General features: G+C 37.7%; 1 protein-coding gene across 2 annotated transcripts in view; it reads right to left on the reverse strand.

Moving 5' to 3' along the window:
- LOC146456173 (band 4.1-like protein 4) overlaps positions 1 to 14,058 on the reverse strand; it is a 33,326-nt gene that overhangs the window by 6,438 nt on the left and 12,830 nt on the right. The window contains exons 4-22 of one of the 2 annotated variants that reach the window (XM_085093403.1): positions 13,431 to 13,509; positions 12,095 to 12,139; positions 11,878 to 11,930; positions 10,617 to 10,690; positions 10,398 to 10,444; positions 9,839 to 9,926; positions 8,697 to 8,785; positions 8,172 to 8,235; positions 7,917 to 8,008; positions 6,548 to 6,625; positions 5,551 to 5,619; positions 4,911 to 4,963; positions 4,083 to 4,212; positions 3,426 to 3,530; positions 2,623 to 2,709; positions 2,383 to 2,442; positions 1,666 to 1,725; positions 1,236 to 1,328; positions 386 to 490 (exon numbers count right to left, since the gene is read on the reverse strand). In XM_085093403.1, the coding sequence (XP_084949529.1) occupies positions 386 to 490; positions 1,236 to 1,328; positions 1,666 to 1,725; positions 2,383 to 2,442; positions 2,623 to 2,709; positions 3,426 to 3,530; positions 4,083 to 4,212; positions 4,911 to 4,963; positions 5,551 to 5,619; positions 6,548 to 6,625; positions 7,917 to 8,008; positions 8,172 to 8,235; positions 8,697 to 8,785; positions 9,839 to 9,926; positions 10,398 to 10,444; positions 10,617 to 10,690; positions 11,878 to 11,930; positions 12,095 to 12,139; positions 13,431 to 13,509 (1,471 nt within the window). The remainder of the gene's footprint in view (positions 1 to 385; positions 491 to 1,235; positions 1,329 to 1,665; positions 1,726 to 2,382; positions 2,443 to 2,622; positions 2,710 to 3,425; positions 3,531 to 4,082; positions 4,213 to 4,910; positions 4,964 to 5,550; positions 5,620 to 6,547; positions 6,626 to 7,916; positions 8,009 to 8,171; positions 8,236 to 8,696; positions 8,786 to 9,838; positions 9,927 to 10,397; positions 10,445 to 10,616; positions 10,691 to 11,877; positions 11,931 to 12,094; positions 12,140 to 13,430; positions 13,510 to 14,058) is intronic. The other variant, XM_085093404.1, reaches the window with a different exon arrangement.

A 14,058-nucleotide genomic window follows, 5' to 3' on the forward strand; every position in this document is an offset into this window, starting at 1 on the left:
ATTGTGGGTGCACCAAATAATCAGGGCCGAGTTAATCGAGGTTTTCATCTCGCTCTTTTTAAAGCCTAATTTCAAGCTAAAGGTAAAGAAACGCCTAAGCCGAAACTGAGGGGCAAAAATCTTTTAGAAGAATGTTTACCGATTAGTAATTAAACTCGAATCACAGTTCACGTTAATCCAGGATTAGCTTAATCGGGCTTTGAACAACGGGGCACAGATGACATGTGCGGAACTGCTTTACATCAACCCGTCTGGCTAGCTACACATATCAGCTTACGAGTTTGTCTTCCATAGCATTGCATTTATAATTAGTGAGGCTGTTGATGGTACGATACATGATACAACATTTAGACCTTTATGACAACCAGGCTAAAATCCTTCCTACCCCTCAGATCCGCTCCCTCCTCGCTCTCTCTTGCTGGTGCCTTCATTCCAATGATAAGGCGCTGCGTCTGACGTCTTACTGAAATCTTCCATATCTCTCGACGATCTGAGAAAGAGCAAAATAATAATAAAAAATTAAAAGCTTGGTTGAAAACTATGTTTGTACTTCAAAACTTCTATCACGCTAGATGTGAGTGTTGCTATTTTAACAGAACTAAAGTTCTTCAGAAAAACGGTTCTTTTGGTATGAGCTTTTCAAAAGATAACCCTCACAAAACATTCTATCTTTCCATAGAGGTGCAGAGACACACCTTTCAACCAGTTAGAGTAAAATATTCTACTTTTCCATAGAGGTACAGAGACAACTTTCAACCAGTTAGAGTACATATGCTCACTAACAGTTGCAGTGGAACCTGAGGACTCCTTACGGATACCTCTTCAATACGGACACCTCTCTATTAGGGACAGTTCACTTGGTCCCTGAGAGACTGAAATCCATACAAAGCCTACTTCTCTAAAACAGACACCTCTATAATACAGACACTTATTCCTGTCCCCTTGGTGTCCGTAATAAAGAGGTTCGACTGTACTAAAGTTGAAAAATACATTAATTAAATGTCAATGGCTAAGAGAACATAAGGTTTAACCAATTCAGCCCAATATCAACATGTCTATTCCCCTCATTGTCCTCCATATATTTCTCATGCTACTAGTTGGGAGATTTTCTCTACAAATCAAGGCATTTCATCTTCGGTGATTCTTTCCTTAATTCTCCTGACTTAAATGTTTAATCAAGTAGTCACAATGTAGGGAGAAATTAGATGTTGGTGACCAACTGAATGGGGCCTAACCTGTGGCGCCTGCGTTCTTCTCGGCTGTAAGATGAGTCTCGGTCACTGCCTGACTCAGCAGAATGGTGGCCTCGGTGATGATGATGACGACATCTGGAAAAAGGAAAAGAAAAACAATAGCAGACCATTAGAAACAGAAACGTTCCAAGCAAGAAAATTAGGGAGCAAGAAGATGTCAGAAAAAAAGGTTCTGGCCAGCCAATTCTGACAAATTGAAAGTGCCCTATGACTCCAATTTTGATACAGTGTTTATATTCTGGCGCTCAGTGCCTGAACAAATTAAATGCCCTTTCTCCGGACACTGTTAATAAGCAAGTGATCAAAACTACAGAATGCAAACCATTAACCAACCATGAACTAGGTTCCAGGATAGCGGACGCCTCGGATGAACAGTAACAAAAGACTCTGAACTAATGTTTGCTCTTCTTACCTTCTCCGTCTCCTTCTACCCGTGTCATCATCGGAAGAGTATGCTCTCCGACCTCTGGATCTGGAGAAAGTTAAAGACTATAACGTTAACAAATGCCCACAATAATTTTGGTAAACTATGCTGGTCCAGAAAGTATCCATGCTGGCCCGCACGGAAGGGTTTTTAGGTTTAAACGGTCCTCCCTCACTCATCTGGAAATTCCACTTTAGTTTCACACTTTCCTCTAAAGACTTTGTATTTTGAGACCCACCCTCCCCTCCCCTCCCCCAAATTAACAATTACCTTCCATGCAGTTGGTATGGTTACTTCTGAAACCACTTATTTCTCAGCCGTCCTTAGCTACATATAAATGCCGGAACAAGATTTAGTATGTTGGTGATTTAATGGAAATCAAGGAACAGTTGGGGGTGATTTTCCATCTACCAAGTCAGCCCTTTTGTTCAATTGTGTTGCTCTACACCAAGCCTGCATGGACGAAGCTCTGTAATGTTCTTTGCTACATAACATGCAACGTGTATACATGTTCATGCAAATGATACACCTACCCAAAGTTGGCAATAACTACATTCAAACAGACAACACAGCTCTGCTGACAGCCACCTCATGACTCCTAAACTAAAACATTGTTTTAACATATTCAGCTCCACCAACAACAATCACTTTCAAGGTAACAATGGATTTTAGCAATACATGAAGCTCTTGAGGATGGGCACCTACCTTCTTCTGGGTGTGTCTGTTTCACTGCCACTGCTTGGTCCTGCTGATCGTCGGTGTGGTCTAAGGACAATGAAAATACACTTACAAACTAAAGAAAGCACACTACATATAGGTCAGGGTAGAAGAGAGATTTTCATGATCAACATAGATCTTTTTTCTCATCACAACCCCAATACATATTCAAGCATAAATTTCATGAGAATATATGGAATGATCAGAATAGATTCAGAAACCCACTACCTTGGAAATTTTGGTGATCTCTTTGCTCTTCCTGATCCTGAGCTCTTCATTGACCGAGGGGAGTCTGGGGCTGGTGTGTACAGACCACTAAAGAGCGAATATGAATGGTTATTAAATTAGTTAAGTTTAGCAAGTTATAACATCTGCTTTGTCAAGGCAAAACAAGGTGAATGATTAAGGGAACTGGTCAAAACAAGTTTGGGATAGGGGGTTATTGAAGACGCCACCTATCTCATCAACGTTACCAACAAAATTTTATTGGCGTTAAAAGTTGCATTGACATAGAAATATTCAGCAAAAGTCAGTATTGCCAGATAAACAAGAAAAGTGAGATTTGAATCTCATTGTCATTTTTTAATGCTGGATAGAGGGGTGGCTATGCAATAAAGACACCATCTTTTGACATTGAGGAAAGAGAGGTGCAGACAGAGACCAACATCTATTTTGTGGTTTGGTGTGTCCTGCTTGAGTAAAAAAAGGTTTTGACCACTTCCCTAATAACTTTGCCAGAATTGGTACCTGTTTGGGGTGACAATAAATTCGAGCCACACCCACAAAATGCTTGCAAGCGCCCTATGTTATTTTTATGTGGGAGTCCCTTACCCCTCACCCCCAGAGTAAAGAATGGACAAATAAGGTGCCTTTTTAGTTTGCAAGTACAAGTATAATCTTCAGCTCTCCTTCAAAGAGAACTTTCTCACAACAGGTTAGAGTTTTTTAGAAGTTAAGTAAAAATTTTAAAAAGTTGTGAGCAGTTTTCTTGTCTGTCAACACAACGCAAAATGAAAGTTATGTGATCTTACCCCTGCATTTGAGCAGATTGTTCCCATGGTAGAGCAGGGCCTTGGTTTCCATTGTCAGTTGTAGTGTTAGCATTCTTTGAACTTGGGTCACCCTCAGTTTTGGTTCTAATTTAGAGAGCAACAAACATCAACAACACTTGTTATTAATAGTATGGCAAACCACTGGCTGACTAACAAATGTGCAAGTCCAAGTGCAACATTAACAACAAAAGGTCATATGTGAACATCTGTATGAAAAACTAACAGGCTGACAGCATTTAGGTTGGTATTTCATCGTGTTTATTTATTATTTAGCTCAGATTCACCGGAGTTCTTGCATGTGGCCTTGAATGCCCTCAGGAAACATTGCTCCAATGTTTTATCTGATGCTTTGCATTTCGTTTTGTGATAAAAATGGAAACCTTATAATCATAGGTTTTCATTCCAAACAAAGAGCATCTTAAACAATTTATTACAACTGCCATAATTTTTTGGAAGAAATTCCTACTGGATCAATCCTGTTTAGGGGATGCACAAGGACCTAACATGTAATCCCTGAATCTTTTATGTCTTTTCAATCCTGGAAAATGCCACAACCAAATTCCACGACATTTCCAGGACGTCAAGGACTGCTACCAACCCTAAAATGCTGTTGCACTCTGTGTTGATTATACTTACACAGTCCCATTAGGACCGGTGACAGGAACAGTGACATGTATCACCTCAGCTTGGTTTTCTGTTTGGCTGAAACGGCGAATTTGAACTTGCGATGCACTGGTTGCTGTGCCGACAGTCACATTACTTAGAGCTGAAAGAAAAATAATTATAAATAACATGGAGAATATTGCTGTCAGAAATAAAATGCATGAGGGATGATGATGACACAGAAGCATTGCACTGGGCTTAAATTACATGAAATTATATTAAAATCACATACTGCCAAAAAATTGGCTTGTGAGACATGACTGACTGGCATAATTACACTGAGTTTTTTAATGAAATATTCATAGCCCTGGATTATGAGGAATGTATCAACCAACATAAATAGTACCGTTCCACTAAAAACTTTTTTATTCCACTCTTTTACATGCTTAATATGTGGCTCTTCTCTAGGACTTTAAAAATATTCTTGAAAGCTTAGTATGTGCCAAAATACATTGACAAAATTTTCTGTAAAGGTACATTTATATCATAATAAATTGGGTTTTGGTTTACATAGGTAAATGCAGTTACATGTATAATTTCTTTTTTAATTATCAATTTCAAGATGGTAAATCCCACTTTGAGTTTCCAGATCTTGCCAGTTTTATGCTGATCGTAAACCTTGCATTGCGGTGATTTGTTCACTTACCTTGACTATCCAAACACCCAGTATACAAGGGTGATTCTTTTGTTCAAGTTTATGTATCCATTGCAATTTACTTTGAGAAAGAATGGTCACACATACTAATGCACCCTCTCATCTTTCAAAGGGTTTTTACAATGGCTAAAGTTTCCAGTCTGTACCTTTCTCTCCAGACTGACTGCTAGTTCTCCTTTCATAGCGTTTACTGGGTTTTCTATTTAAGAAACAAGAAATTGGTTTAATGAGACCAGACTCATTTTCCTCTGGGAAGATTCAGGTCAAATGCCACACAAAGTATCTAAATATCTAAGAAAACATCACTACAGGTGTCTCCTTTATGTAAAGTAGCCAGATCAGGGAATCAAAATGATTGACTAGAATCAGGTCTAAAATGTCCCATCTAAATAAATTACAAAATGAATTTTGCTACAATTACCACCATAATCACCCACGACTTGCTCCCAACCGGCCTCATAGCTCATTCAGTATAGCAATGGGCAATAACATTCAGAGGTCATGGGTTTGATTCCCGCCGAGGTCAGAACTTTTTTCTTGGCCTCCTTGCTAGGGCTAATGCTCAGTAGGAAAGTTCATGGTTCACTTTAGCACTTCAACATACACTGCAGAGTTAATTGTCTGATCCATCATCTAAATTACCATCCGGGCAATTTATTTCTTGCTGACTGATTGAGGAAGATTGTTTTTTACAAGGTCAGGGGGAGGGGGGGGGGGGGGAAGAGACAAGGGTAAACTTGCACACTATTCAAAAATTTAATTCTATAGTCACTAAAAACTTCCCACCTTTTCACTTCTGGGTCAGGTCGTTGAATCCTCTTTCCATCTTCTAAAGCTTCTTTCTGTGTTCTTCCACTTTAGTAAAAACAATAATAATCATAAATTGAATGAAATAGCTCCAATTAAATATAGACAAAACTTATTAATACATCCTAATGGGCTATCAGTGGTCCTAACAGGCTGAAACATTCTAACTTACAGTGACTGTAGTTATGGTACCTACTAAACTGTAATTTAAAGTATATTGTTAATAAAAAATATTTAACAAGGCTTCTAATTTGACCTCCAACTGTGCTGTTTAATAACTCAGCAGAAGACAGTGCTCTTTAATGTTCTTTAATAATAATAATAATAATAATAATAATAATAATAATAATAATAATAATAATAATAATAATAATAACAATCTTTTAATAGGATGCTCCATCACAAGAGTGGTTTACATAGAGGTCCTATTACTAGATGTATATTATATGATGCAATTAAAATATAATTAATTTAAGCTATAACATCGATCTATATGATACAATTAAAATATAAAAAATTTAAGCTAAAATCGAGATATAAAAATAATTACAACATACACACTGCAAGGATTAAAAACAAATACTTAATTATAAAAAGCAGAAAAAAGACACTTCTTAAAATTGGAAAACTTGCTGAGTTTCTTACAGTTCTCTCTAACTCATTAAAGTCTTTGAAACAGTGGTACCGTGAAGGATGTTTTCCCCAATTATATTTGATTTTGGGGAGCTTGATAGTATCATTATTGCGCGTATTGTAGGAGTGCATATCACTCTTTCTTACAATGTCCAAAGAATGATTAAGTTGGCCATTAATACACTTGTATGCATATATGTAAATTAAATATTAATTTACCAGAAAAATAAACAACTATACCATTCAACGGAAATTTATATGAGAAACAATGTCCACAAACACACAATGACAATCAAGGATGGACCAATGGAAAAATCAAATGTTTAAGAAGAGAAAAGTATACCTGTATCTGTATCTGTAGGATGAACCTGTGCGGAATAAACCACTGTTGCGACGTGGGGTGGTGGAGGATTTATCCAGTCTGTGAGCAGAACAAATATTCATGTTAGCCTTTCAAATTACCATTAATGCATGTGTTTAATCACTGTACTACTGCCATAAAACTAGTGAAAACAAAGTAGCAGGGAGCACGGACAGAGCAGGGATTGCGCAGTGGTGAGAACACTCGCCTCCCAATGTGGTCTGGGTTTGATTCCCAGACTCGGTGTCCTATATGGGTCGAGTTTGTTGTTGGTTCTCGTCCTTGCTCCGAGAGGTTTTTCTCCATGTACTCCGGTTTGTCCCTCTCTCTAGAAACCAACATTTCCAAATTCTAAAATTTTTAATTCAATCTGGTTATTGTCAAGCACATTTTTTTTTTTATCCAGCTTTAATTGGTTCTCTAAAATAATTACAAAACTCCTGTATTAAATTCTCTTCGAAAAATTAAGTTTTTACTTAAATCGACATGTGAAAATATCACCAACCAAAAATCATAACTAGTGCAAAGGATAGCAAACATTTCAATTTAAGGAAATAACAAAAGATCTCACAAATCCAAATTTGGTAAAGCCAATAAAGTTTAGTTTGTCACTGCGTAGGTCTGTCCTTGTCTGACGATTTAAACACGCGCTTGATGCGTTTGTGTACTTTCATTATAACAATGAAACACTTGACAGCTATGTGTACATGTTTACCAAACCTGTTCGTTAAGCTCTTTTGGCGGGATTTCCTCAGCTCGATTCTACTGCTTTCATTTTGGGAGTTGAGAAACTCAGTCAGCAAACTTACATCTCTTTCTGTCTTTGAAAGAGTGTTCTTGTTTTTTTGGTCTTCGATAAACTTGTCTATAGGTTTGTCTAGAGACACAAATCTTCTTGATTGTTCAGCCATCCTCAAAAATACCTCCTAGCTCTTGACAAGTTGGAATTACAAACAATTCGAGTGCACCGAAAATATTATTTTGTCAAAGCTGCCCGACAAAGCCACCCACGATGACCGCGAAAAAGCCTGCGAAAACACAATTCGCTTAAACCGTGGTTTGTGATTGGACGAAACGATTTTTTCACGTGTGAGAAACTCGTTTTGCCTCTCTGATTGGTCGAAGTAAAATCTGAAACGCTTTTTCACACAGCAAAATTTGATGCGAAAATCTCAATATATATGAAATAAAGCATTATAACATCAAGCATCATACATTTGTATCTCAGCATTCACCACACAACAGCAACAAGTAACACAAAGCGTCAACTAACAGTCACTGTTACAAATCTATCATTAACAAGTACTGCATATCTTGTTTCTAAGACAATAACACAGTCAAAAAGGCCAACCTAAAGAATATATGGTGTTCCAGACAACACTTCCAGAGATGCTTGCAAGCAGTCTTGGTTTGGAGATAAAACTTGAATGTATACTCCCTCTCCTGTTAAAAACACAGAACAACCTTATTCTCCTCTCTGAATATGTGGGCGTTAATTATGATGAATTCAAAGTAATTTACTATTATCTCTGAGATAAATTGAGCGCTCGATCTTATTATGCCACAAAGTGACTTTATCAGTCAGCAAGAAAAGCCAATCACCAACCTCTTTTCCTTTGACGGTAAGATAGAACTTCTTTCCTTTGAAATCCACCTTTTCTATTTTGGACCTAAGAACAAGGCAATCACAAATCAAAAGTCATCCACAGACCATCCATATTAATGACCGTTACCTAAGGGATTGTTTTTAAAAAAGAGCCACTTCAGCCTAGGATGACTTTTTCCCAGGTGAGTTTTAGCAATGAGGATGAGAGAATGGGGCAGCAGGGAGACCACTAGCCTCCCACAGGTCTATGTAACTCATCCAGGTTCAATGAATCCCTATACTCTGTGTCATACGTATGTGGTTTAATTGCTATTTTCTCAATCTTGCGCTGAGACATTTTCCACCATGTGCTCAAACATTCCCCTTCTCTCTAAAACCAACATTTCCACTTCCCAAATCAATCCAAAATTCGAAGGCCACAAGCTCACCAGCCCTCTTGTTAATAAAAGCTGACTTATTTATATTTTCATCTATCAAAAGCACTAATTTGAACTATGATCATTCGAAGCACAATGTCACACTTACCAAAGGTAGGATCCAACACGAGTCTTGTTCTTATAAACTGCTACCCCAGAAGGCTTGAGAGCCACAAAATACTCCACAAAATCTTCTCCCTAGTCATAATATAACACACTAATGAGCAAAACTGGGCAAACTGGTATAAAACAAACATACAAAGCCGATGTTTCATGAACCCTTCAAAACAACTCACACCACTCCATGCAACTAGGAGAATTGCTGCCACCCCCCCCCCCCACCCCCTCTCCCCCCGGATGGGATGCTAGTCCATCACACGGTTACCCCTGATGATAAGTTGCCGGGACCCATTTATACATAATTTTGGATGAAGACAGACAATGTGGAGCAAAGCTTCTTGTCTAAGGAAACAACACAGTATTTATGAAAAGACCAACCTGGCCTCAAAACACCGATCCTCTGACCATATGTCAAGTCTGACATGCTAACCATTATACCACCATGCCTTCACATACTCTTAAAGGTACCAGAATGACAATGATTGTTTTAGATGAAATTCCCCAATGAATTATTCCTCAAGAAAGAGCCACAAGTACAAAACTAGCTGTCATCATTCTTGCACAATCCTGTGATGTAATCCCAGTGTGCTTTGCTGTTGCTTGAACCTACATGTATAGCTAGCAGCGCAGTACTTTTCTGACATGATGGTCAAAATTATGAGAGGTAATTGTCCCATGTTTTCTTTGTTATGTAGCATTTGAAATCCAACACTGCAACATTCACAAACCAGCCGTATACAAATAGAGGTTGAATGCTTTTAGATCTTGAATACCGAACATACAGAAGTACACAGAATGAGAGAACAAAGTTGGATTGCACTAAAATGTAAGCTTACATGTACTACTGAGAACTGAAGTGCCAGAGTCACAATTATGTAAACAAGTATTAGGCATGACTCATACCCAACAGAAAACTAGATTTTCAATCCAAAAATACCATTAATAGTTGACTATAAAAATTAGCGAAAAAACAGAACAACGTTTCAATGTCATCTTGGCACCATTATCAAGTAAAGTAACGTCATTCCGTTTTTTCGCTTATTTTTATAGTCAACTGTATTTCTAAATTTAATCTTATTAGAATCCAAAAATAGCCAAGTAAATGCTCAGCAAGTCTCCTGTTAATCAAACCTTGACTGGGTGCAAGTCAACTCCATACATTTCCAACCACTTGACTTTATCAAGATACATGAACTCTGCCACAGATGGAACCATTGGCCTGAGTTGGAAAAAGGGTTTTTTAGAGTTGGTTAATAAAATATTGCAAACTGTATAATAAATTATTGTTCATAACCTCCAACCCCCACAGCAATTATGAATGAGAATAGTTAATGGCTTTGAGATAAAATGGCCTTAAAACGTAAAAATTTACAAGTTCAAAAATGTCCTGGCAATCCTTGTGTATATCCTTGACATAAAACAAAATTCAAACAACTTTCCCGCCAAAATGTGGCTGCCATGAAAACATCAATTTGAGTGAACAAGATCTCCCCATAATAAATCGCATGCAGCCAGATCAATTTTGGGACAAGTCACAGAGTTTCGTTTATTTTGCTTTGATGTTAAAAATCTAACAGATGTTTGTTTGAAGTCCACATGGACACTTCCTGTCCCCTACCCCTTGATAAATAGGTCTAATGTAGGTCAGTTTTATGTTCAAGCTGTTCATTCTTAGCACTGTCAAGCTTACCCAAGTCTCTTGTGTATGTGGTAAATCTTGGATTCCAGTTCTTCACTCTAAGGTGCAAGAAACTGTAAGTTAATTATATCATAAAAATCATGGATTTTGAAACACTTAAAAATAGGTTACTTCTCGCAACATGTGTATCAGTCTTGCCTGTTATCACCTTGCGTGACAAGTGTGATCACAACTGAAATATGGTCACTGTTAGTAACAACTGTCTTGTACCTGGTTAGGAATAAATCGAAACTCAGACACGTAACCAGCAGTATGTTCCTTGGGATCATGTTCTCCTAGGTCGGCTGCAAAATAAATAAAGACACAAAAGGAAGTATAAGATCCAGTAGTGCGCAACAGAACAGGCGGTACCAGTACATGGGTGGTAAAAAGGACAGGATGGGTTTGTGGGGACTGGGGAATTTTAACTGCCAAATTAGCAACAAATATTTGACTGCAGCAGGGTTGACGCAACGGTGAGAGCATTCACCCGAGTACCACTGGTCAATGTGGCCCAGGTTCAATTCCTGGACTCGGCATCATATGTGGGTTGAGTTTGTTGTTGGTTCTCATCCTTGCTCCGAGAGATTTTTCTCCAGGGATACTCCGGTTTTCCCCTCTCCTCAAAACCAAATTATTTCCAAATTCCAATTCAATCTGGAGTGTGTCCCCATACTGTAAAGTGCATTTGATCATTTGTCATGGAAATATGCACTATAGAAAGTTTTAATTTTGTACATGTAGGTGCTAGCAAATTTTGAAAGATGAACTAATCATGCAGCTTTTCCACATTATTCAAATAAATAAATAAATAAATAAATAAATAAATAAACAAAAAGATGTAGCTGTCCAGTGTTCTCAACTTTATTATGACTAAGTTGTCATCAACTACTGTGTACAGGCATAACATTTGGCGGCACACCAGACATTGGGGTAAGTGAGTTCAAAACATGAGTTCAATAACTTCTGCAGTGCTAATTAGTGTAAGACTTGTTTGTTTGTTTGTTTGCTTGCCCTTAAAAAATAAGGGCCCAATTTTTATTGTAACCTATCTACACAACCATGCATGGCCAACTGATCTTCTTCTATAGAGTGTTTTCATTCATGTGACTACTGGCCATATTGGTTTACTGAAACTAAAGAAAGTATTTGCCTAAAAATAGAGTTCAATTCCCCGAGGTTTAGTTTGGGACACCAACATGGCTGCCATTTCTTTGTTTTGGGACACCAACATGGCCGTTGTGAGGTCATGTGAAAACACTCTTGACTATAAGTTACAGTATGTTTTGCCCGGCTATAACAAGATCAACCAATGATGGCACGTTTATTAGATTTGCAGCAGACTGTCGCAAGACCAAAATAAAGATTAATTTATGCAATAACAAAACAAACTCACTAAGATGATGGTTTTCAATCATATTGCAATGATGATCCATGATCATATAATTATATAATTATGGCCGTGAAGAAATTACAACCAAATGTTACTCACATTGAATACCATACGCTGAGACTTCTGCAAGGACATTTGTTGCACAAGGCAGTCTGAATTCAAAGGAGAAAGAAGCAGGCTCAGAATCAAAATTCTCATTACCACTGTTGATCAACATAATTTAAGACAAGTTGTAGAAAGAAAGCCAAGCAAAATACCACAAGAACTTTAATTAAAAAACAGACTAAAAACAAATTTACAATACAACCAAACTCACCTTCCTTGGTAAATGTCTTTCTTTACTTGGAGGAAGAATAAATATCTAAGAGTGAAAACATCAATTTAAATTATTTGCCAGGGTTAAAATCTAGCAGTATTATAAGACAATAATAATTATTAGTACTAAAAGTCCATTTTACAGTTATGTGCTTAAAAAGGCTGAAGCCTGTGTTAGAGAGTTGACAAGGAGAGTTGGCAAGAATTGTTTTTATTTGCTCTGAAACTCTCAAGGATGGACATTTGCTGTGATAAACTGAACATTTGTGCACCTTCCATTTCTCAGGCATTATGTGATCTCAACTCAGATCAAAAACATCAATCTCACACAAACATGCCAATTCCTCATGCCTGGACTCACAAATTCAGACTACTAATAGTTCCTTAAGCACGCAGCATGAAATTTTAATTCAATTTCTACAAAAGACAGGCCCATAAAAGATATGCTGCTTATTCATGTGGATCATGCTTATTCATAAATTCTTACAATATGCTATCTTTTGCAGTCTTAAGAAGCCTTTTGATATCTTTGGTACTGTACATTTTGTAATGTTTGGAAACAGTTGGAAAGTGTTAGGACTTGACTGTCTACAATGATTGTTTAGAAATTGCCTGAACGTCATTTTGACATCCAGGCAATATTCAGACAAAAATCTGATGTATTGTCTAGTTCCCAAAAATATTCTCAGTCTGAAGGTCAGTGGAAACTCCAGACCCCGGCTGTTCAAAGAGCAGATAACTTTATCCAGTGCATAAATCGCTATCCAGCAGATAAAATGTACTCCAACCAATACATTTTAACCGCTGGACAGCGACTTATCTGCTGGATAAAGTTATCTGTTCTTTGAACCGGGGCCAGGAGATTAAGGGTGGGGCAGTGGATAATTTCTGGAACCACAAATTTAATTGCAACAAGTCTCCAGCTCATACCTGCCAACTTTTTCTGAGTCAAACGCATGAGATTGTTGTCTCGTCATGCCTGGGATTTCCGAAAATGTCCGAGCCTCTTCTGAAGATTTCCGACAATTTTTCCAAGACTTCTGAAAGTTGCTGAAAATGTCCGAAGATATTCCAACGACTTTTGAACACTTACGATTCGAACGGATTGTAGACATTTGAAAGCTTTTGCGATTGTTATAAAGGGCAAAGAAATTAACAAATCTGAAATGAAATGAAGTTTTTGTAGAACAACTTCCCGATTTGTGAGTCAGGCATGAGAAATTGTCCTTGACACATGAGATCGATGTCTTTAGTCCGCAGGCATGAGACTCACGCATAATGCGTGAGAGTTGGCAGGTATACAGCTGTTAAACTGAGTCATATGAGCCTGTACCAACCTTGTTAGTTCTTCATGTAGTCTACAAGGATCTGCAGCATAGAACTTGACACAAAAATACAGCAGATAAGGGGGACCAGCTACAAGAATAAAAAGATGAGCAGTTATATTGACAAAAGCAATCTTGACTATTACCCATTACAGTCAACTCCACTGTTTTAAGGTGTTAGCTTGGTGTTTCAAGCTCTCATTATTGTCAAACCCTTCCAATTTCTAGGTGCAAAATTTTACCTCCCAAAAAGAGGAACCTCACTTAAAATTAAGCACTCCAAAAACACTCCTTTGAGCTGATAAAAGCCCAGCGCTTACATTTGGAATTTTCCTTACTCTTTTTGTTAATTTTAAGGTGCTAGGGAGGGTCTGGTTTTAGCTTTGAATTTTCATTGGTGTCCTCTTTACAAAGTAAAGCAGGCCCAGATGCAGTTTGAGGGATGAGGGGGTGGGGGGTGTAAAAATATTCGCAACGCTAAACTATACTCTTCGTTTATTACCGAGGGTTACAGTTACACACAAAAAGAATACAACAGCATAAGCTATTTAAACTAAAATTCAAACGAAAATACAATAGTTTCAATAACAAAAGAAAATTCACTATCACCAATGGGAAGCTTAATTAAATATTCCTGTGA

This window comes from Pavona decussata, unplaced genomic scaffold (genome assembly GCF_977016875.1).
Source record: "Pavona decussata unplaced genomic scaffold, jaPavDecu1.1 SCAFFOLD_260, whole genome shotgun sequence".
Taxonomy (NCBI): Eukaryota; Metazoa; Cnidaria; class Anthozoa; order Scleractinia; family Agariciidae; genus Pavona; species Pavona decussata.